General features: G+C 39.3%; 1 protein-coding gene across 1 annotated transcript in view; it reads right to left on the bottom strand.

The window, feature by feature from the left end:
* Positions 1–12,099: 12,099 nt before the first annotated feature.
* Positions 12,100–26,502, bottom strand: part of LOC140241537 (metal transporter CNNM2-like) — a 33,642-nt gene continuing 19,239 nt past the window's right edge. Inside the window, exons 4-5 of the mRNA XM_072321272.1 lie at positions 13,035–13,295; positions 12,100–12,604 (exon numbers count right to left, since the gene is read on the bottom strand). Coding sequence (XP_072177373.1) covers positions 12,240–12,604; positions 13,035–13,295 — 626 coding nt within the window. The 3' untranslated portion in view covers positions 12,100–12,239. The remainder of the gene's footprint in view (positions 12,605–13,034; positions 13,296–26,502) is intronic.

Here is a 26,502-nt window from a genome sequence, read left to right as displayed (position 1 = left end):
GAATCTGTAAAAATCTTCTTGTCTAGAACCAGAAGTGATAGGGCTTAGTTAATACTATGAGTTGGTACATTGATGACTGTAGTTTCGAGTTTGTTCATGGGGGAATCAGGGGTGCCCCCCTTGGGACCCAGGGGAGGAGGGTTGGGAGGGGTCCTAATGGGGCCTAAATTGGACATTTTCATATTCACTTTGAGATCCCCATGTCTGATTTTCACCAAACTTGGTAGGTAGCATCCCTAGGGAAATAGGATCTCAATTTGTTCAAATGGGCACCATGGCCCACCTGGGGGCCCCCAGGGGGCCCAAACCCCCTAAAATTAAGGAATCTTTAAAAATCTTCTCTAGAAACAGAAGTGACAGGGCTTAGATAATACTCTGAGTTAGTACATTGATGACTGTAGTTTCAAGTTTGTTCATGGGATTGGCGGAATCAGGGGTGCCCCCCCCCCCCCCCCCCCTTTGGGGCCCAGGAGAGGGGATGGGGATGGGTCCTAATGAGACCTGAATTGTACATGTTCATCTTCTTTTTGAAAACCTCATGATGAATTTTGACCAAACTTAGCAGGTAGCATCCCTCGGGGTATAGAATCTCAATTCCTTCAAATGGGCATCATGTCCCTCTTGGGGGCCCCTAGGGCCCTTCCCCCCCCCCCCCCCCCACATTAAGGAATATTTAAAATCTTCTACTCTAGAACCAGAAATGATAAAGCAAAGTTAATACCATAAGTTTGTACATTGATGACTTTAGTTCCAAGTTTGTTCATTGCAGATCCAGGGCTGCCTGCCCCCCCCCCCCCCTTCCATATATGCAGACCTAAGTTTCCAGTGTTCTCAGGTATGAGCGTGCAAGAATGCATGGAAGGTGCAATTGCGATACTCAGGTGAGTGTGTGACCCCCGGGTCTCTTGTTTCTTGAAAAGAGAATCGCATGCAATAGCGATAGGTTGAAGTTGTGAACTGCTAGTTAAATGAGTGACTGGATGCGCACTTGTACCTGATCGAGTGTGCACAGCGAAGGTATGTTTATTGTGATGTCAGCGGCGTGCAATGGGTAAAATCTGAGTTGATCATTGGTTGAACACTGGAGTCATTGTAAATTGGTGATGTCAGCCATGTGCTATCTATTTTTGCTCGAATGAAATTACGTGGCTCAGCAGTGACGGCATGCAATGGTACTTTTTTAACTGCATGTCGTATGATGAGCAATTAACCAATCAGATAGCTGGGTTCATTTTAGGTGTTGTATAAACATCAATGCTCCTTCTTCATCTAAATCTCAAAATAACCTACCCTTGTACGATTTTTGTGCAATATTGTTTATACCATGGTGATTGTACTATGCCGACAATCCTTGAGCTTTTTTTTTTTTCTTTTTTTTGTCCATGTGTCTGGATGCAATTTAACATTAGATATGTTCATGTACCTCATTGTACCTCTCAGCACACATATTGCACTATGTCCATCATATGCTATGTATTACATCTAAGGAGACTAATTTAGATAGTTTCTGTCTGAATTCATATGTTGAATAAAGAATCTGAGAAAATTCAGCGGTGCTTTCCTCTCGCTCATACAAGTTTTTGTTGTTCGAGTTTTGCTTTGTAAGTGCCATGATCCAAGGGTTTTGCATTTTATAGTCATAATGTATTTTTTGTACATTGTAAATCATTAGATCTTAAACAAATGAGATTTGCTCTAATTCAATAGAAATTCTTGGTATCGCTAATACCTAGGTGCTGTGCTGCGAGCAGCATTTTAGATGCATTATGGGATAGCTCAAGGGACAAACTTGCCCCGGTTTTGGCTGCATAGAGAATATGCACTCAGGTCACATTCCGTATTTATCTACGGGTGTTTTTTGTTGATGATTTCTTGGCTTTCCATCATGAGACCAGCACATTGAAGCCTTGCATTAGTGAACCATGACTCTAGTGACCACAAATCAGTGAGATTTTGAAATTTCAAACTCTTTTTCAGTTGAATTCTTACCGAAGAAAAAAGCAGCAACTAAAGAAAAGCAGATGAAAATTGCATTGAATCGCATGGGAACTGAGACACCCGCAAGACAATCAGAAGCAACAAATACTCCCAAGGAATCCCACAGTGCATCTGTGACAGGGCTCTGCAGCGTTCGCGGAAGTTTTTTTGCGCATTGGCGATACCAAGAATTGTAATGGAGGAAGAGGATCTTGATCGATCATAGGAATGATATGACAATCAGCATCGGACTCGAACATGCAGTTGAATCACATCAACCATAAATTTTCACCTGATCAGCAGCGGTCTGTTATAAGCCATCATTATTGCTGTTGCTGTTCTTGATAGAGATGAAGAAAAAAAAAATGTATTGGAAATTTCCCCAACGCCAATCAAGGTGAGAGTTGGTCCACCTTTCCTATAATCTGGAACCACACACACACCCACACCAAAACAAAGAACACAAAACACCATAATAACCAGTGACTGTAATGCGGTGCATGCTCACATGTGAAATACTTTTAATGACATGCTATAGAGCAATCTACATGAAGTGCATATCTCGTACACAAAATTATATTGCGTCAACGATTTAGTAAACATATTCTGAATTCTCTGTCGATATACATGTAGTAAGTAAACATGAAATACAGTCAAATCTTTAACTTGGCTGTGTACAGGAAAGACAAATCGATAGGGTTGGTGTAACTTTTGAGTTCAGATTAAGAAACTTCCCAACATGAGAAGAGAAATATACAGAGATATGAAGATGCAAAAGATCTGTCAAATGGAACCTACAAAGGGATTGAAGAGTTAGCAACATATTTTAAATTGAGAATCGCTTGACTGGAATCTTCTGCAACTGGATAAAGGAAAGCATCACGCGATTACAACATGTTCATGCAAATGCACGAGACGGCACTGATACCATGTTTCAGTGTAAACAAGTAAAAGCTTTTAGATTGCAACTCCTGTAATGATGGCATGCAGACCCTATTATACACAGTAAAATGCATTGCAAGTACACTGGAGCGGTCGATGTAGACGCAATGCACACACAGGCTCTAAATCATCACCAAACTGGTGGATATAATACCTTCATCCTGGTAGGAAACTTGTTAAGATGAGCCACACATATACAAGTTGGTCATGTACGTTGACGATGGAATCTGTATGGTCTATAACTGTGAGACCCTGCGATCTATAGTTCATTCCAAGCTGCAAACGGGAACTCACAAAGTGGTGAGATACTAGATATGACGGGGACAGTATTCAACATCACAAAAATTGCCTCCGTCTCATTACTAGCAGCTACCTTTGATATATCATGAAACACCTTACCACAAATGAATATGAAATTATTACACAGTCCAATAGATGTTTGCTGCCCCATAAAATTCACGCCCATGTAAGGATGTGGAGCGATTACAACTGGTAATGATTCTTTTTATTTCATAATCATGTGTATTCCAACTTAGAACTACCAGTACACAAGTGTTGGCAGAGTTTAAAAAAAAAAAAAGAAAGAAAAAAAAAAGACTCACCTCATGATTACAATATGGCACACCACTGTTTGATAATGAATGAATTTCAGTTAATACTCTGTAACAGCTAGATCCGTATACCCATGCACTAACATTAAAAGTACATTTCCAGCATATTCATTGTGACTACAGTATTACTCTTTTTTTTTCTTTTTTTTTTTTTAATAGTGAGGATGATAAAATGATACATGACAGGCGGTGTGATTGACCATTCAAAAAAAAAATTTGTACAACTTCTTTGGGATAAAACAACAAAAAAAATGAAAACGTTTACTACTGGGAGTTTGAACCACTATCACTCGATTCTGAGGTTACCAAAGGCAAAAAGACGGAGAGTTACACTCTTGGATGAGTAGCAGGTGGTCAACAGAATCACAGGGACAAAAAAGATAGAAATTGGAACTGGCATTTGGTCACCTCAAGAGGGCAAGGTGATGAGTGTGACTTGACAATATTATACAGCAGGTCAAAATTAACAAGACCTAATATTTGATAGCTCGGACGGTAAAAATAGACAGGAGTAATTCAAAAGGACAGGGTCTATCTTGGACGAGAGAACGACCATATTAGCAATGCCTGTGGCTTTTTTAACTTTAGCAGGAATTATAAAGTCATTTGGCATCATCGATTACTGACCTTGCATTTCATTCTATCACTAGCAGTGCTGACCCTAGGCAAACCCTCTAACACCATGTCACATGATGTCTCGCCATCATGGAGAGACAGAATGGAAAAACTCGGCACTCCCTTCTTCTGTCTCTCCCTTTTTTTTTTTCTCTCTCTCTCTCTCACATTCTCTTTCTCTCTTTGTACAAAAGTAACCTAGATACCAAAATAGCACACCAAAATAAGCAAACAACTGGAAATGATGTCCACTGCCAGATGCAATCAAATGCTTGACCCCCTCCAGGGGTTCGTTTTATGTACGTCTTACGAGAGACTTTTCGCTCGCAAGGCACACTTATGAGAGACTTCATGAAATGGATTTGACTTCTCTGTTGTTGTTGTTTTATAGAAAGAAAGAAGAGAGAGAAAAATGGGGCCCTATACAAATAATTTGCCCAAAAAACTTCCACTTTCCACTTCTCTGTGGAAAGTCTCTCATAGCTACATATGAGCAACTCTGGCCATTCTGAGATGTATGCAAAGACTTTTATGTGATGACTTCATAAAACAGACTCCAGATAACATTGCTGTTGTTGTTGTTGTTGTTTAAATTTGTTTGGCATTTATCATTCCTCTAGGAATATTTATGCCAAATCTATATTCATAAAATTACTTTAAATTTACAAATTTTACCCTACATTATTTTCATTTTTATTTAATAATTCAAAATAATTCAAAATAAAATATAATATCAAATAAATCTCCCTCACTGGCCTCGGTTCAAGTTGCTCAATCAACGATCATATTTTCTGGCAAGCCCGGCCAGCCTGGCCATTACCAACAATATCAACAAGCCTTCCTTCCAGGCTTTGCCTTTTATAGCTACACAAACGTCATCCCCATTGACTGCACCCTGTATTGAAATGGCAAAAACCTTTGTCATTAGCTGTCAAGTCATCAAGTGAGTGATGCTTAACAATATGCAACCCACAGAAACCAACTGGGTCCTGTTGCATAAAAAGATGCAATCACACGAAAGTCAAAAAATCAAACACGAGTTTGGTATCAGCCACTCAGAATCTAGTATTCAGAGACATATGTTTGATTTTCCAACTAATGCTCGATCTCAACTTTTATGCAACAGTGTCTAGGTTGGTAAGCGACAAATATTCTCTAATTCTTACTCATCTGAAGCCCTTTCCTTCATTCAACCCTTCAAACATGAAGATAATTTTTCTCTTCAAATTTCAAACATGGATTTGTATATCGCCATACACAGTCGAAAACTCCCCTTGAACGCTCTAAGCTGCAACCTCCTTGAAAGAAAAATGAAGATGACAAAAGCGAGGTATCAGCATATTGAATAGGGAATGTGGTATTTTCACAATTGATAGGGGGCACCCTTTGATACAGTGACTTGTTATTTTCTAAACAGAAAACTGGATCCCCATGCTCAAAGTTCCACTATGCAATACGTCATATCTGCCGGGAGGTGCTGTAACTCATCCTGTATATTCACATGTACCACCCGGGCTGCAAACATTCACACATCACATATCACCGAGTTCCATACAGCTGCCAGGGAGATAGATGTACATGCTGTGGCACATGCCCCTCAATAGGTGAAGAAAACTCCTAAATTTGGGGAGCCTCTTGTATCTACCTCATCAGGACAAGAAATGATATTGGCTGAGATATCCAAAAACAGAGGTTCTCATAAAAGATGTGACCTAACTGTTACTAGGACCACTTTGTTTTTTACTTCCTTGTTTTTGACATCTCAGCCATTTCAAAATCGATTTTCATCAAATAAACTTTGAAATCGTCATAGATATGCTTTTTCAAATTTCATAAATGGTTTCTCATTGTAAATCTCCTTAACAGTTAAAATCTGAAAATCTGAATCCCCCATCTCAACCAACGCTATACCATCCCTTTAAGCTGTCATGAAGCCTCCTGCAGAATAAGAGGGGCCTGGCAACTCTGCATGCCTACGTCTAATCAAGTCTGTTCATGCAAGAAATTAACCATGAGTACTCATGGGAGACTATACTAGGATCACACATTTAACATTTGGGAGATTAGTCATGATAATGTTCTCCCCCCCCCCCCCCCACTAATCATCTACACATGTATATTTCATGCTTTTTGACATTGAACAAGACAAAAACTTTGTTGACCGTGGCAATGTTGGACATGCTCATGACAACACGGCCTACAACCATATGGGCTGCATAGAATTGTTGAAATATAGACCTTTGCTTTCCCAAAGGAAGGTTGTCATTTCATATCATACTTAAAACTAAGGCCTCAACTATCAGTACATCTGTTTTTTAAAGGTCTGCTTACTATTAAACGATCTCAAGCGCCTTTGGTTCAGAGCATACGGTCAGCTTTTTTCATGCATTCTTGATTACACAAAAGAAAAAAAAAACACCAACATTCACACATTATGAGTTGTAAAACATTGTATTATGATTTTAAAACAGCATCACACTTGTCTCTGCTGGTTTGTGAAACTCCTAATTCTACGACATTGTAACTCGGCAGCTTCTTTTGTCGAGGGACAAGTTATCTCGATGCTCACACAAAATTGGACTGCACTTTATCCTGATCCGAGAACTGCCAGCTTTCTTGTTTATATTGCCATCAGGACGTGTGAAGTAGTCAAATATTCTTTCAACTGTATTCATCCTAATTACTAGCATTAGTATGGCGTTGTTACACTGCACTGTTGGAAAAAGGTTTGATTTCAACATGAAAATGCAGTGAAAATGTTGCAGAGGAGAGGTACACATTTTGAACGTTGCAAATAGATTATTTGAAACAATACAGTCAGAAATCTCTGGAAACATCTTACACTTGAGGCCAGTTAAGCCCATCACAGGGGATTACAAATTGTTGCAGATCTCTTTCTTACATTTGTAGGTATTTCTTCTTGACAATATGAGATAATACATACATACAATTATATCTCTGCAAAATACAGAACATGAGTTTTATCAAGTGCAACTTCTCAAACTGCAACTTCTCACACTGGTAAAAAAAGAGTGGGGGCAGTCATTTCTTCACTTTTATAATAATGTGGTGATTTGACATTTAAAGGACAAGTTCACCTTCATTAACATAAGGATTGAGAGAATGCAGCAATATCAGTAGAACACATCAGTGAAAGTTTGAGGAAAATTGGACAATCGGTGCAAAAGTTATGAATTTTTAAAACTTTTGTGTTGGAACCGCTGGATGAGGAGACTACTAAGGCTCGTGATGTCATATGAGTACAACAGTATAAAGAAAATGTAAAGAAAGTTCAACATATTTTCACTTTTTTTCGCATAATATAAGAGCATTTGACTTGCCTCTATCTAAAGGCAATGGGAATAATATTACCCATAACATATGTCAGTAATGAGTCAAGGGAATGTGCACTTTTTTCAAAAGATGACATTTTGTGAAATTCTCTTTATATTTTCCTTATATTGTACGCATGTGACATAATACACTGCAGTAGTCTTCTCATCCAGCAGTGACTGCACAAAAACTTCAAAAATTAATAACTTTTGAACGGATTGTCCGATTTTCCTCAAACTTTCAATGATGTGTTCTACTAATATTGCTACATTCTCTCAATCCTTATGTTAATGAAGGTGAACTTGTCCTTTAATGTATACCAAATACAATACAGAGATTACCACTTTGTTTGTGGTACAAAGTTAAGTCTTTGCCAAACTGAACAATAGCTGAGATAAGTATAACGTCCAGCCCATGGCGCAGTATGTCACTACTCATTGTAACATCTCATGCTGCATTCTGAGTATTGGTCCATTTGCAGCATTTTGGTTTTTGCAAAATATTTGTCCCTACAGTTCAACAACACAATTACCGAGAAGTTCGTTTTTGATTTACGACAACGAACCAAACACAAGCTGAATACAACGTCAGTACAGCCACGTTTCATGTGCGCCTTCTGATATCTGTCACCCCCGATGTGAAGGAAGAAGACACGGCACAATCGCGACTCGTCGTGTTCGGCGGGGTACGTCTTGAGCTGATTCAGCTCGTAGCATATGACGTCACAAGTCATGTAGTTTGGGTCTTGATAGAGCTCTGATACACTGGATGGAGAATCTTACTACCCATAGACAAAGACATAGAGACACACAGGATAATGTGTAGAGCAATTTGATCACTAAATGGTATTAAGAGCCCAGTCAGGATTTCTGCGTACCCCTCCGAAGCGTAACAAGGGACTGCCTGCTAGAAGCCAATTACTGGGTAAAGAGATTTTGACACCTATCAGAGGGCACGAACACACCTTTTCCTTCTCCCTGTCCCATCTGTAACTTTAAGGTCTGAATTCGCGATGGGGGTGTATTTAGACAACAGACGTTACCATGGCATGTGAACTGCTGGAGAATAGACACATTCGACCCTTAATATTGCGTAAATTGCTTGTGCAGAATACTTCAAACATTTACTCACCAAGAGTAACAACATACTCTTGTTCATATGGTGCCTACCAAACATCACAGGATTACTGTATACGCCAAATATTTCGCGAGGTTTTTATTTTCGTAAATTTCGCGAGTCAGCTGCTATTCGCGAAATTAAAAACACATGAAAATATTGACTCTAATGCCAATATGAATGTCATGTATGCGTATACATTTCTCGGTTCAGTATAGGACCCCACGATCGCGAATTTAACCACTCGCGAAATTGTCGGGAAGTCCCGATTCGCGAAAATTTAGACTCGCGAAATATATGGCGTATGCAGTACTTGCCCCCCACGTGTCATCCTTTAGTCAAATGTTATCTATTCAAACTGTGACTACAGTGATATATACATTTTTTTTTTCTTTTTCAAACTCTGGGCCAAAGGGGCACATTACACTGTAAAAACTTGTTAAATCATTTAAAGGACAAGTTCACCTTCATAAACATAAGGATTGAGAGAATGCAGCAATATTCATGGAACACATCAGTGAAAGTTTGAGGAAAATTGGATAATTGATGCAAAAGTTATGAATCTTTAAAATTTTTGCGTTGGAACCGCTGGATGAGGAGACTACTACGGCTTGTGGTTTCATATGCGTACAACAGTATAAAGAAAATGTAAAGAAAATTCAACATATTTTCACTTTTTTCGCATAATAAAAGAACACTTGACTTGCTTCTTTCTAAAGGCAGGGGGAATAATATTACCCATAACATATGTCAGTAACGAGTCAAGGGAATGTGTACTTTTTTCAAAAGATGAAATTTTGTGCAATTCCCTTTATATTTTCCTTATATTGTTGTACGCATGTAACATCTAAGTTATTCATACACTGCAGTAGTCTTCTCATCCAGCGGTGACTGCACAAAAACTTCATTAAAAAAATTCATAACTTTTGAACGGATTGTCCGATTTTCCTCAAACTTTCAATGATGTGTTGTACTAATATTGCCACATTCTCTCAATCCTTATGTTTATGAAGGTGAACTTGTCCTTTAAATAGATATTGAGTCTACACCATTTAGATCAATGTTCAAAATGGTGCTGATAATTCATTCCTGTATAAGATATTACATCACAACAGTACAATAAAATCTGCTTTCAGATTTGAAGGTATTCACACACTTGGCACATGCATTCCTAGAACAAGCAATGCACATTCTAAAAAACGATTACTTGCATACCGGTACATCAATTTCTACACTATAATCTTGAATAAAAAATATATTCCCCTACCTCTCACAAGTAAGGCATATCGACACCAGACAAATATTACATTGAGTTTTTTGTTCTCTTAGCATATCACTCATGTATTATAATGGGCTTTCGATATTTCTCAATTACCTAGAATCTAACATGTCACTATTATTTCTTTTTAAATCTTCGTGAATAATTTGTATACCAGGGTGGATGAACTAACAAAACCTTTGATCAGAGAAACTTACTAAATAAGAATGGCATATCGGTGACCCTTTCACTACAAGCATCATATTTTGTCATCTCAGTGACATCACAGAAATGGCGAGAATTTACAATTTACCTGGTGATAAATGACAGGTGCTGTTTAAAACAACTGCAACGAGTCAGAGAGCATTTTGTTGTTGTTTTTTTTCAAACAGTCAGCAAAATAGTGAGATGATGGATTTGACTAGCAGCACACTTATACCTGAGGCATATATAGATGAAGTTCCACATTTATTGAGAGGCTGAACAGATTTATTGAATTTACTCACTAATACCATTCATGCCTACGGTGAAAAACTAGCATGAGATATTTGATGCTGAGAGTTGGGGGATTGTGTAAACGTGAGCGTGTGCTGGTGAAGAAGAGGATGACTACCACTTTTCGTTGAACTTTGCGTCACGACTGCATCTATCCCCAGCAGTCAGATTTCACATCAATGAAATGATGACTTGAAATATTACTGCACATGCAATATTATAGTGTGAGAGAATCAATGCTTTCATGACTTGGAAGGGAGGCAATAAACTTGACACAAATATCCAGCTGCATTAACCTCAATTCCCTACACATGGCAAGGGGGGAGGGGGAGGAGGGGTGTGCCAGTGTCTGGGGACTGACCAGCTGAAAATTTCTCCCCTGCTGCAAAGCATGATAATAATATGATGTAGGTTGATGGCAATGTGTCCCACCTGTGACCTTTTGCGAGCAACCCCCATCAATTTCGAGCAGGTCTGGTACACATTCCCTGACATGCATCACTACCCTCTCCCGCGTGCCATTATTGCGTTCAACACAGGGAAGTGGTTAACAATGATGTACCCCTCATGCAAGGCCCCACAGATACAATAACTTGGGCTTCCATCAACTCCTCTAATACACAATTTACAACCTTGTGTGTGTTTATATTTGTTTGTTTTACATCTTAGCTTATCATGAAGTGTTGCATGCAACACAGGGAAGTGGTTAACAATGATGTACCCCTCATGCAAGGCCCCACAGATACAATAACTTGGGCTTCCATCAACTCCTCTAATACACAATTTACAACCTTGTGTGTGTTTGTTTGTTTTACATCTTAGCTTATCATGAAGTGTTGCATGCATGCATTTGGTTTTCACTTCAGTCGAGAATGAATCTTACAATATGTTTGGCAGACTTCCAACATAAGATTTGGGTTTCGCTGCTGAAAATGCCTTCCCCCCCCCCCCCCAATTGAGTCAAATTGATGGCAGTTGTAGTAAAGAGGAACAATTCTATACAGTGACTACATGGTAGTGCATATTGATTCAGGTGCATAGTAATAGTGTTGGCTGCTCTCCTCCTTAAATCTAATGTCATTACAACTCTTCCAAGGAATATTTTACTTGCATGCAGACCTTGGAAATGACGAGAGAAAAGCGCCAAAATGGAAAATGCCTTACATTGAGTTCTAATGTGAAAGCATCCAGACATAAGCTATATACTGTATACGCTATAATTTTCGCGTAGATAAATTTTCGCGAATTGCCGATGTCACACATTTTCGCGAGTGGTTAAATTCGCGATTGGGGGACCAGAGAAAATATGAAGTGGCAAAGAAAGTGTGAATTTTCAACTTACTAGCAACGAATGCTACCACAGCAAGTGGGCTGTGTATACTAGTAATTAGACGTGGACATGCTATATGTACGTAAACAAGCTTATATAGCCAGTATGGTCTGTTCGGTAAGCCGTAAAATCTTCGTATCGTCAAGGCAAGGGATTCATTTTGGAAGGTAATATTTTCGCGTGTTGTTAATTTCGCGAATAGCTCCCGACTCGCGAAATTCGCGAAAATAAAACCCACGCGAAATATATAGCGTATACAGTAATTAGCCAGCATATTGATGAATGACATATGACACCACATGCCATGTTCATGCTATGATTATTCAGTCTGCGTAGGGGTCTGTTCTGCGAATGTAAGCATACACTATACACGACTCCTTCTTTGTATTCCAAGGAGTGGGCAATAGAACATTTTCCGTCGCAGTTGTAGAGAGTCTGTACAGTCAGAGTTCAGAATTTGCAAATGGCTAATGATATGGTCGAGAAGAACACATTCATCCCGCGGTCGCTACCCCCCGCCATCTCCATCACCACCTTCACGACCTCTGCAACCGATCCCGGGTCACAACTTGTCGTTCTTCTTCTCGTTGCTCTTGTCGTTGCCGACCTGAAAGAACTTGACGTTGTTGTCCTTGCTGGCGTCCTCCACGCTGTGCTCCAGTTTCTCCTGGGTGAGCGCCTTCTGCCACTCATTCTCGAAGACATCCTTGCCCTCCTCCGTCGCCTGGTCCCCGCCCTGCCGCTCCCGCTCCCGCTCCATCCGGGTGGCGGCGCGGGCCGCGTGGTACTGGACGCGGGTCACCTTCAGGTACTGGACGTCCGACAGGATGCGCACGGTGAAGTCCGGGGTGTACGGCGATGAGGGGGAGGGGTTGCTGGAGGTGCCCAGGCTGCGGATGCTGCCCCGGCTACCGCTGTGCTTGTTGTCTGTGGAGTGTTGAGGGGAAGAAAGTGAGGTGTAGCTTTACTGAGACAAGCCAGGTGCGACCACTAAGTCTGAGAACCTCTGAAGGGATTCACAGAGTTGGGGGACATTTCACTTCCATACAATTGGGACTATGTGTTTGCACATTAAGTAGTGTGATAAGAAATGTATTCCCCAGTGCAGGCTGTAAGCAGATTATTTGGATCAAACATGATCTAACTAATGAAACAAATTTGATTCTGAAATTGAAAGATAGCTGACCAGCAGCAGTATTTCATTATTTGCTGTCCTAAAATAGTGATTTGTGTCTCTTCATGCATTTTTGACATGGCATAGGCACTACGGGAAGAGAGTCAAGTTGAGATGTAATCAAACTGAGAGGGGCTGGGAGAAAGACATCACAACACAAGAAAATAACGACCGATGGCTCACCGACATGCTGGTTGGGGTTGACCAGTGCGTGCTGACCATAGAAGGAGAAGGGGCCCTGTTCAAAGATGATGTTCTCCTTGCCAATGGTGACTTCCACACGGCCCTGGAGGATCATGATAAAGTAGTCAGCCTGCTTGCCCCTCTGGTAAAGGTACACAGGTGACTTCTTTTCCGGTGGCTGGACCTCGAAGATGATGTCTTGCTCCAGGAGCCGGTGGAGAATGGTCTCTGAGATCAGCTCCACTTTAAAGGGCTCCACAGCTGGAAGAGAAGGAAACCACAACATATGAACAACTACTGTAAACATCAGTATATTCGCAAAAACATGTTTTTTTCTCAATTATTAAATCTGTACTGCGCAATTGCTTACTCATTTGTTTTTACCAATTCACAAGATGATTTGGAATGGATGTTCTGCTTAAACTGCGCAACACGAATATCAATGGTGTGCATCACGCCTCACTTTTATGCATCACACACATTTGATTACAGTCTACACACAAACTCTGGGCCCTGTTTCATAAAGCTGTTTGTAAAGTTACAAACAACTTACGAGCGACTGGTGATCAGTTCTGATGTGCCATACTTATCAGAATTTCCACAATTCAGCACAAGAACTGATCACCAGTCGCTCGTAAGTTGTTCGTAACTTTACGAACAGCTTTATGAAACACCCCCAGGGGTATTTGCTCAAAGAAGTTATAAATACATATGTACTTCTGCATTGATTCAATGACAGCTGAGGAACAAAGGAGAAATACAGAGCAGCCTGTGTCCAAGATGACGTATCATGTTGCTTTTTCAGCAGCTGGGCTTAAACTGCAAGAGAGAGTCAAAATTAAAATGACAAAGGAACTGAACAGAAATTTTCAGGCTTTGATTTATCACAGAAAAATGTCTTACACTTGCCTCAAAGAAAATATACACATATCACAGTTACACAATCTGAATTTCATTCGTCTGAATGATCTCTCTCATTGTGTAAACATCCCCTTGAAGCAATGATTCCACAGAAAATTGTGAAGAAAATTAAAATTCTCAATTGCCTTATGGACAACAAATGGATTGAATCAGTGTAAGTTATCAGGAACTGGGAATATGAAAGCAAAGATTTTTCATTCATTGTTTTTAGAGGGTGTTTCCCAATCATAGCGATAAAAAAAGAGTTAAATTGGCATTGCCTTGAACTAAACATACTCCCTTGGTATGAACAAAACGCACAGGACATGGTGCATTCAATCATCTTCCCTTGTACAGGCTCGCTGCAAAGAAAGGCTTGTAACCACAGACACTGTCATCACAGACCTCTTGTTGTGATGTCACTGACTCAAATGAGCTCATTTCCTCGATGACTGTTCTATTACGTACTAAACGGGTTTCGTAAAGGTTATAGAGTTGCAATCATTGTGACTGCGAGTTGTAGGGTTGAGGCTTGAATATTTTCAAGTATAAAAGAGTCAGAGTCACTTCATGTTCAGTTGTTGTATCATATGGTCTCTAATCCATGGATCATTTGGCGGTAAGAAATTTCAACCACAAAAAAAAAACAACAACAAGACAATTCTATAGCAAAGAAAAAAAGAAAGAAAGAAAGACAAGGATTTTTTGCTTAATCTACTCAGAGGTTCTTAAAATTAGAGTACAAGTCACCACACAAAATTGTTTTGCAAGTTTTGTGAATTTGTGCCCAAACAATTAAATACAAATGCCTTCTCAAATTCAAAGGAAAGTATGTCCATGTCAAAATGAGGAACATCTTGCTGAGGAATTCACCTCCATCAACCGCACCTAAGAAGCATTTACCATGCTGGCATGTCTTACATTAGACCTTTTTTTTGCCACAAATTTTAACATACAAATTTTTCCTTATGGTACTCATTTTAGACTTATTTTATACCACTAATATGATTGTGTTCAGGAAGGCCCATTCCATTCATCAGTGTGAGACCTTTAACAGATACTGTATACGCCATATACTTTGCGAGTCTAAATTTTCGCGAATCAGGACTTCCTGACAATTTCGCGAGTGTTTAAATTCGTGATCATGGGGTCCTGTGCTGATGGAGAAATCCATGCCTACGTCACATTCATATTGGCATTAAAAAGAGTCAATATTTTCGCGTGTTTTAAATTTCGCGAATAGCGGCTGACTCATGAAATTCTCGAAAATAAAAACCTCGCGAAATATTCGGCGTATACAGTATTCTATGAAGTCTGATGGTCAGGTTTGCTTTGCTTTTTTAGAAAGTAAACACAACTAAAGTCATGTGCATCTGATGAATGTTTAAGCATACATTGACTAATTCCCATTGAATTTTAAACACATCAGACTGAAGATTTCATGGAAAAACATCACCCATGGCTTATTCCTACTACTATTATATTCATCATTATTTATTCACCCAGGTAAAGAGCATAGGATATCATCATAAACATTTTATACTAATATGAAACAAAAACCAGAGTGAACATTACAAAGGGATACACTGTATTGTACACGTAACACAAAATAAAAGAGGAATAGACGGTAACAACATGTGGGTCAGGGCACTGCCGAAAGTGTGCTATAGGTCTCATTGCTGAAAAACCCAATTAATTTCAGGCCCGCATTTGTTGGGTATACATGTATGTGATTGCTTTACAGTGTGTAAATGCTCACATTCACATGTAAGTGTGGAGGTTCGCTGTCTCCTACAGGTTCACAGCTTTGTGGCAAAAACCTTCATCCTTTATATATTATAAAATCTTGCAGTTGGATAATTTTAGCCATCAACCTTTAAGAAGGCTGAAGAAGCCTGACACAGAGCCAACTGCAGTGAGGTGAAGGAAGGCAAGAAAAAAGGATGTGACATCACTGAACATCACACAGGAAATTGCCTGCTCGCCACCTTCCTTGAACTTTCTATTTTAAGACCTACAAACAACAAACAAACAACAACATAACACACCCTACAATATTCTCATAATACAGGTTTACACTAAGGGAGTGCACAAACGCTCTTTATTTCAACTGGAAAGTGGGGAGTCGCTGTACATATGACTTGCCACTAACATGTGTCTGAAAAAAAGCATTGAAGAAGGTCTGTGTGTTGTTGTTTTTTAGACACACCCCATCTTCAATGTTTTTCCTTTAAAAAGGGAGTGTTTTTTCATCTTTTAATAGCCATTTATTAGGGGTCCTATTTCACAAAACACCACTTTGACAATCAGAGAGGTACAAGAGATTACTGCTACATGTAGCCTACTCTCTGTGTAAGTGTTGTGGATTATGATCAAATCTCACATCTGTCTAACTGGTTTCCTCATTCTTCTTCAAAAAAGTGTCGAATAGTTTGTGGTTATTTTCCAATGAGTGTAAGAAACATTTTATTCAAAATGGCATAAAACCGTATAAGGTATTACACTTGGCACCATAATGAAATACATCATTTATGGTATGTGACGCCCCGTGTGACAACATTTAGGCCATGATACTATGTAGGAGTGCAAATTTGATGTGCAGTAATACGTCATATAGGGTCCATCTATGAGGTGTTCGGACATTGGTGGATAGCACATTTGCACGAGAGCGTTCCCCCCCTCCCCCTTCCCCTCCCCCTTCCCCCTTCCCCTTCCCCCTTCCCCCTCCCCCCTCCCCCCCCCCCCCTTCCCTCCCGGAGTGTATACTGATGATGGTCGCAGGAAGAATGAGGCTACAAAGGTTACAGTAATAGCCTCAAATGTGACTCTCGCCATCTCTATGCAATCAACATACCACAATCGCCCGCAGTGACTCGCTTTTAACTGGATTTGTTAAGATTGTAATAGATTTCACCTTTTTACTACTTAAATATTCCATCAGATGGGGCTTTAGTAGCGCCAACTTGAGCTCTCTGTAGCTCTCAGGGACTGCATGTAGCCCAGCAAGAAGCTCTACCTTTTTTTACACTACAACATGAATCTAGTGCTGTTGTATGAATTCCCAATACATACTCAAGCATGCCTGAGTTTTACATCGTAAAGCCTTATCTCCACTACAACAAAACTGACATACGTACAAAGATACACAGTCATCAATCTCTGAAAATGCTTCCTTGTTACTGTAAACCAGCAGTAGCCATGGCAAAGCAGGTAATGAAATGCAGGCTTCTAAAGGCTACTGGATTTGTCGTCTTCATATGTGGGTCATCACGTTACCCGTATAGAGTCAGAGACCATTAAAAGAAGAAAAATGCGCATAAAGCTGCCTTTGGCAATAGAACCTTTCAAGTTTTCATGGGCAACAATTACTTTTAACTTTGTTTTTGTGATATTTTCCTTGCAATGAAGTAGGCCAACTTGAAGCTTAAATAGCATCTGGCAAATTCTTATCTGCCAAAACGAAAAAATAAAATAAAATTATTTTCCCAACATTGTATGGCTGTCGTGGTGATGCATCCCATATATATGCATTAGGCCTGCAAGCGAAACATTTCCGACCATCAAGGGGCAAAGGGACATACGTGTACATGATACATTTATAAATTTGCATTGTACACTGTACTTGCTGTAACCTGAATGCTATTCATTATGTACATTGAACACACATCGCAAAATGGGTGAGATATTGATACAGCATGCTGATTGATGGATAGAAGAGAGTTGAGGGTTGAGTAAAATTGGAATTGATTTCCATAGGAGAACAAAGTGGACTAGATGGATAAAAGGTCTCTAGAGTTAGACTGGATGCAGTTGATGGAGTTGGGATGGTAAACGGACAGACAGAGAAACAGATAGAATGTGACACTGATTAATGGAATGAGCACCATGTGGATCGTTAAGGGGGAAAATAAAACCATGTGAACACTGAATATGATATTTATACAGCATAATACACCGCTGATTGAGAGAATGAATGACGTATAGATCCCTGATCCTGTGAAAACTTGCAAACAAATACATACATACATACATACACTACATACATAGACCTAACACATACATACCATGGTAACTCTGTACATACACAGGCCTATGCATATATTAAAATGAAAGAGCACGATTATACTGTAAATGGAAGAACAGATTAGCCAGAAAGACAGTAAAACATAAAAAGAGATATGACAATTCAAAGAAAGATAGTACTAACAGGAAGACAGCAGCAAAAAAAAAAAACTAGACTTGGAATTTGTCAACGCTGACAAATTAGGTGATCCGATCTATTCGAAAATCAATGATTTGAGTCCTGCTCCCAATAGGCATGACCACACAGGTTTCATCTGTGTTTAGGGACATTGGCCGTGTGATGTTTGGATTCTCATTTAGAAAAGGGAGTCAGGTCTGCCATCTTTGGTACCAAATTCCGTATACACTATAACAAAAATACAGAATGAAGTATATTTGACCATTGACCACACTTTGCACAGCCAAGATGGCATCTGAGCAAAAAGTGGTTATTTTGTAAAATGATCCTTGTAACATGGTCTTTGTGTGTGCAAAATATGGAAAATATTGGACATGTATTCACCAAGATACAAGATGAAACATTTATGACCTTTGACCCTAATTTACCTACCCAAGATGGTGTTCGATCAAGTAGTTGTTATTTTATAAAATAATGTACGTGACATGAACTAAACATGTGCAAAATATGGGGGGTAATAGGGAATGTCTTTCTTGAGTTATTGGAAAAGAAAGTTGCAAAAAGAAAGAAATATGAAAATACATCGAAGCTAAGCTTTAATATCAGCGAAGTTTTTCGACGTGATTTCGACGTCGTATGAAAAAACGAAGGACAAACTAACGATAGCGCAAAGTCTCAGCTACAACATATTAAAATCTGGGAGAAATTCACCGAAGGGTAAGTGAGCTAGTGATCGATAAAGGCAATCATGTCAATTTTCACATCTAGAAAAATTCCTTCCCATAGAGATAACACATCATAACGATACAGAAAGAAGTACATATGACCTTCGACCCCACTTTGCACAGACAAGATGGCATCTGAGCAAAAAGTGGTTATTTTGTGAAATAATTCTTGTAACATGGTCTTTGCGTGTGCAAAATATGGGAAAGATAGGACATGTATTCACCAAGATACAGGATGAAACATTTATGACCTTGACCCTAAGTTACATACCCAAGATGGTGTCCGATCAAGGAGTTGTTATTTTATGAAATAATGTACGTGACATGAACTAAACATACATGTGCAAAATATGGGGGCGATAGAGGCTGTTTTTCTTGAGTTATTGCAAAGGAAGTTGTAGAAAGAAAGAAATATCTCCATACATCGAAGATAAGCTTTAATTTCAACCAAGTTTTTTGATGTGATTCGGACATCGTATGAAAAAACAAAGGGCACATTCACGACAGCCCAAAGTCTGAGCTACAACATATTAAAATTTGGGAGAAATTCACCGAAGGGTAAGTGAGCTAGTGCTTGATAAAGATAGTCATGTCAATTTTCATTTCCAGAAAAACTGCACTCCCATAGAGATAACACGTAAACTGGTGAAAATTGACAAGGTTACATTCAATCCATCTTTACGAGGTGATGCCGTCATCCAATCAAAATTTTGTAATTACACTTCTGAAAGACCATTAAATAAGCTACAACATACTGAAATGTAGGTGAAAATCGGCAAAGGATTAGTGAGATACGCTCGAGTGAACTTGAAATTTGATGATGTCATTTTGAAAATTTACTTTTTTTACTTTATTAAGAAATTTGATATCTTTTAATCATTTTTTCAACATCGCCAACCCATGAAATGACATGTACAACTCATCAGCTTTCAGAATATGTAAAGTAAATGGAGGGTCACCGTCCATCCTGACGAACATAATCGGATTTAAAATTGGCGGTTTTTTGGCATAGTTGCACTGTATATTGCCATTGACGCGCGCGTGGAATTTCAACTTTGACGGGCCCGTATGACGTCATATTAAGTCGGATTGACTTGAAACTTGGTAGAAATATTCCTTGACATTTCAGACATCTGATCCGCATGAAAAAACGGGAAATTTCTATTGCATATGAGCTGTGCGTGTGTATATGTGCGCGCGCGTACGCGTCCGTCCAATTTTTTCAATTTAAAAAAAAAAAATGCTCCAAATGGTCTGAAACGTGTGCAAAAAAAAAATGAGCTCGATTGGAGCATGTAAATATTTCAACGCATGCGTACGCGTGCGTCTTAAGGGTAAATATGAATTTTGAGAATATGAATAGAATCCGCTTGACTTGAAATATATGTGACGTAAAATTCATTGAAAAATGCCATTCCATTAATGAGATGTGAATGAGAATGTGTTTTCATATAATGACATCATAGTGACGTCACGGTCGACTGATCGCTATGATACATTAGATCTGTCGTCTTTGGGACATGATACATATTCTGGTATAAGTTTGAAATTGATAGGAAGAGGACTTTCTGAGTTAAACGCTGCACAATTTTTGTCCAGAAATAAAGAAGAAGAAGAAGAAGAAGAAGAAGAAGAAGAAGAAGAACAACAACAACAACAACAACAACAACAACAACAACAAAGAATCGGTACAGATACAGAAGGTGATCCGAGAGGATACTCGGATCACCTAAAAAAGAACAAATGAAATGTTGGAAGAAAAGCTAGAGGCAATATTTCTATGAAAGTGTATGTTGTCACTACAATCCGATGCCCTGCCATGTCTTGCAATTGAAGGCTGCTTCAAAATACATAACATACTCTTCTCTCTCACTCTCCCATACTGCCTGCATCCTATATGAATTTATGTTTCTTGTCAAAACATGCTGGTATTATCCAATATCCACAGACCTCATACCCACAGTTTATCACTAACCTATTACATTAAATGCACAACCTCACAATATATACGGTGTACAAAAGAGCATTCTAGGAGACTGCATAGCCCAAAACCCTCAGACATCGACACGACCCCCTGGCCTGTCTGCTGCCAGCATTTACATTTTCGAAGCACATCCTTGCAAACACCCCCTGATGCCGTGTAAGATGAGCAAGATTCCCCACTGACGCAAGTGGCTGTGGTTTCTTACTCTGCCCAACATTGAAATGCATCGTGATTCCCTACCCCCCCCCCCACCCAATCTTCCTGTTTTATTTTTAGCCCTTTCCAATAACCTCCAGTCACCCAATCCCCCTTCTGCTTCTGATGTTGACGGCAAGACGGAGACTGTGATGTCATCACGCATCCCTGGGATATCAGAGATTGGGGGGGGGGGGGGAGATACAGTGTTCTGGTGTACGAAATAAGTACCCACCATCTGTGTTACATTGACGTCTTAGCACACTGCAAGGTGTATTCAAGTGCCTGGAGTGGACTTGAAGAAGCAAATTAGGATTCACACAGTGCAGACTGAATTTGTAATTGAAGTGGGTATAGCAGATGTAAAATACTCATACAGCGAGTTATATCTCAGTTTAAAAGGGTGGTATGTGGGTCTATAAAGGCACGGCGATACGGTGCAATTAACTCGCCAAAAGCATATGACCTCGAAGCCTCATTTGCATAAAGTAGACAGCTTGTGTACGCAAAACCGCTGGGGAAGTATTGCAGGACAATCGCAATATCTCACCTCAGAAGCCATCAAATGATTAAATCTATACAGCAAATTGAAGAAGAAACTATTCTCCAACTTGCAATGTTAGTTATTTTGGGTTTTATTGAGGATAAACCTGTGAAAATAATGTTGAAACTTAGCTTCAAAAACAGAAAATTTGGTCCCAAAACAAGCGTTTTTTTTTTTCACATTTTCCTTCATTGCTCCAAAATGAAACTTCAGTATATGACTTATGGTAGTATATCCATACTGTGTTTCATATATCTTTTCGGTATCATTTGGCGCACGGATATGTCCAGAAAAAAATTGAGATCACTGTCACTTGTGACCCACGTAAAATCCATAGCGTAAGCAGTACACAGTCCGATGCATTGGTTTTCGTGCTGCATGAAACAGTTGAAGCACATTGCAGGGTTCCTCTCTTGCCCACTCACCACCCTGTGGACCGAAAACCGAATCCTGTCGCATTGCGCCGAACCCGACACCGCTGATTGGCTAAGTGTGCAATGACCAGTAGAGAACGCATGCGCAGGAGGATGATCTAGCTGTGCATGTCCAGTATTTTCTCTTAAATTCGGTTGTCTTTTCGCTCTTATTTTCACCTAACTACTTATTGCTCCAACACGAAACTTCGCAGGTAGTGAGTCTGGTGTATACAGACTAGCAATATGTTAATCAAATGCATATTCATGCAGGCGCAGACTTATGTCCAGAAAAAAATCGTAATCCTTTCCCACGGTCGACTCAAACAGAAAAACACACATATCTCGAAAGATACATCAGCACTTTCGCCCAAAAATCATACGAAGGATGATATATCCATATTAGATATATTTGTGAAGTTTCAAGGGATTTAGTGGTTAAATAAGGGAGATATGAGGAGGTGAACTTTCAATTTTTTTTTTGTCCCTCCCTCCGCACAGTGCTCGATGACCGTAACGAATTCAAAAGCTTTGGCCTCTTATCACCGAGTTAATTGCACCGTATCACCGGGGCTGTATACAATGTTGTAAAACCCTTTCCAGTTCTGTTTGTTATTGACATCCTTGTAAAACCTTCCTGTCATGAAATATATGAAATATCAAAATTGAAAAATAAAACAATTAATTTCACAGCTTTCAATTTACAATTTCTCTTTTATGGGGGGGGGGTGGGATTAAAAATTGTCAAATACAGCCTTGCAAACTATTATCTTTAGATTTAATAGCTCATTTACTATTTGCCGAATTTCCATTGTTTGTATCAATTTAAAGGTCAATAGTAATGTCAAGTTGATGGTCCTATAAAGACATGCACAGTGGCACCCAGCAGTCATATCCCAAATGACATACTGTATACTTGCTACAATCGTGTTGTATGTTTGAGATATATGTAAGTAAATGGCACCAAAGTACACGTAAATGCACCAAAGCTTAAGAACTATAACAGTCATATTGAACTAATGGAAGTAGCTTAAAAAAAAACTGTTTAAATAAAACCTAATGGAATATCTCCCTAGTAAGATGCACTTTGGTTTATCACGAGGAGACCCATGACAAATTTTTGGTACTCTTCTCTCCATAAATACGTCTAGTAATTCAGTCTCCAGCTGCGATATAATCATATTATTGCAATAACCCCATAAACTGGTTACTCAGTAATTATGTGCTCACAAGAAAACGTGTATAATATTTTCTTCTTTATGTATCGGCTACAGATAGTAATCTGACCTTTCTCTGAAAACTTGAAATAGCTTGTTACTTCTAAACATACAGGAAACATTTTCTCCCACCAATCTTGTACTATATGATAATTTTTAGTGTTTGTTGTTGTGGTATGTATGTTTGTTTTTTGTCTTTTTAAGTTGGCTATGTAGACACTACGGCCCCTATTCATGAGGGAGGTTCAAATCAAAACCATGGATTAAAAAACAAGTGTGAAATAGCCAAACCATACACACCCAAGTATCATAGTGTGATCATCATGGGATGTCTCTTGGCACACCCGGGTACGCAATCTATCATGCACATTTATACGGAACAAACCTGCTTAAATCATGGACTAAATTTAAACCACCTTTGTGAATACGGATCTCTGTGCGTACTTTATGTTGAGGAAGATTACCCTTTTGCATCGGACAATAAAAGCAAAGAGTGACTTGCTCAAAACCACGCACATGTGTCAACTTCCACTCCAGGGGTGCAGCTGAACGAAGGATTGCATATTTTTGGTTGGCAGGGCTGGCGCTGTGGTCTAGACCTTTCGCTCATTTCATTAGACGGTGAAATGCTTGTCTGGTCGCGGGTGTGACAGCAACTCAAGTGACTTGACATTTTGTTCTCCAGTCGGACATGTCTGAGAGGTAAACCCTCATTAACTTATTACTCTTTGGGAGACTCAGGGCGAGCCCCGACTTACCTGGTGGTCACTGGCACTGCAAATCTACCATATTTGTTCAGAATAAAAGCCGCACCTTTTTCCATTGGATTACATGCAGAAAAAAAGGGGGCGTGGCTTATACACAAGTATATTCAAGGAAAAATTGGTTTAAAACCCGAGCACTCTATGAAATTATCCAACATCTATGTGCCACTACCTCCCATTTAAATCATTGCCATTAAATCTGACAGTAATAAGACTATTCAAATATTCAGTGTCATTTGTTCTTAATATAATGTTAGGTATTTTACGCAAATATGCACTACTGACCCCTCTATCACAACCTCTGCTTCAATGGCACTACAGTCCTGTACAACTAGGGACATGTGCCGGCAGAAAAGTAGCAAGAAAGAAAGTGAATACTGTAAAACAAGGAATGTTCGCGTGCATTTTTATTTTCGTGAATTTCGCGAGCGCCAGGATTCGCGAAATTAAAATTCGCGCGAAAGCTTTTGTCTACACTGTATGCACTGAATGCCAGTGGCAATTTGTGAAAATTTCATGCCACGAAAAAGGCCGTCAGCTCAAATTCTCAAAAATTTAATGCCGCGAATATATCGTGTTTTACAGTACCATAATTCATACTAGCGATTACTCAACATCAAAAATGGAAAGTCTTCGAAAAGGAAAAAATCTGAAGGATTCAGAAACTTGCATGGACTTTCATAAAGATTACAACCTCTAGCATGAACCTTTTTTTTTCTCTCCCATTGGGGACCTAAAAGAAAGGGGGTGGCTTATATATGGGTGCAGCTCATACACCAGGAAATACCGTACACCACAGTGACTTCTCACAGAGCCTGAAAATGTCATGATCAGTAAAAATCTATATACAATAACATTTCAAATTTAGTCCCAAAGTCAACTTAATGTGGGCCAAGGACATACAGTAACTATGCATTGCAAGATCTGAAACTACTGTTGTCATTTCAGCTGCAGATCGCTTATAATGACAAATATTTTCAATTAAATCTGTTGCATCAGTCTCAGCACTGTCACTCAATATCTAAGCTACCTTCCTTTTTTCTTTTTTTTTTAAAGTTAGCACTACATCAAGGAAAAAAATACACCTGTTTTCTTCCCTTAAGTAGATGAAAGCTTGATGGATGATCTCCTAATGTAACTCTACAAAGATCTGCATATTCCATCCTTGAGGGCTTAGATTAAAAATAAGAATCAGTTACGGATGACACCATGGCAGATATCTCAGACCATAGAGCAAGTAGCCACACTTATCCTGCAACAAGCCCCATGAACCTCCCTTGAAATAATCACACCAAACGTCAGCCTCTATCAGCTTAGTCTTTAAATGTGAAAGAGAACATCTCAGCGATTATATTCTGCTGTATATGATCCGCCTAATCTCTAGTGGACTTAACATAGGGGTTCATAAGACTACAGATGACACACAAGAAAAAAGCTTCGGAGTTGGAGTAGGTCAAGGATAATGAGGGAAGGCTACTGTCCTGACAAACTTGTAATATCGTGGATACACAGCTACTTTCACCTAGAAAGACAGGGGGGTATGTTGTGAAATTCACTATCAAAAGTCACATATTGTGTGGTAAACCATTTGAAGGACTCTTAATATACAATGGACACACATACATACCTGTATAATACATAGCACAGACAGAAAATAAACAAAGATATAGATCTGAAATACAAAGACAGATAGATAGATAGATAGATATATTGACAGAAAAGTGATAAATTCAAAGATATACTCAGTACTTTGAACAGCGAAGATTTCATCCCAAAAATTTGCAAAGGGAAATAATGTGTCTACCATAGAAGGAACTAAGCTTTTATTTCACCACCAATAACTTACTTTGTTTTCTATACCTACACCTGTATTATAAACTCAAGCTGATAACAAAACAGTTCAAATGGTCTAGAAATATATGTACAGTTGAACCTCTCGTATCCGGACAAGTCGGGACCGGGGCTCATCCGGATAAGGGATTTGGCCGGATACGGGAGACTCAATGCTTTATACATGTACATACATACACATGTACTGATGTAGCCCATTGTAGTACCACATGTAGTAATGTGTATACTGCAACCTTTTCATTGTTACATTTGGGGATGTTTGGGGATGTTAAAATGTCTGAGGGTAAGCAATTTGGAAGGAAATTTGATGTAATGTATGTTAATCATGTTGGAAGTAATATGTAATTCATGTGTGTTTGTGTAGGAGTTCTCAAGGAGTTGGGCAAAATCACGGCGAGATTGCGTCCGGATAATAGAGAGATCCGGATAAAGGGAGGCTGGATAATAGAGGTTCCACTGTACATATGTACACAGCTACCCCCCCCCCCCCCCCAATGTGTTTGGAACCTGGTTAATCAATGATAGTTTCTGTCATACACTGAGTAAACATCTTACAATCCGCCAAAACAGTATACTATCAGTTGATATTTTGAGGGTGAAAGAGAGAGAGATGAGAAGAGAATATGCATAATTAAGAAAGAAAAAAAAAAAAAAAAAACAAGGACAGGGGATGA

The sequence above is a fragment of the Diadema setosum genome, chromosome 18 (assembly GCF_964275005.1).
Source record: "Diadema setosum chromosome 18, eeDiaSeto1, whole genome shotgun sequence".
NCBI classification, from domain to species: domain Eukaryota; kingdom Metazoa; phylum Echinodermata; class Echinoidea; order Diadematoida; family Diadematidae; genus Diadema; species Diadema setosum.
The sequence above is the reverse complement of the archived record's forward strand: the minus strand, read 5'-3'. Positions and strand labels throughout refer to the sequence as shown.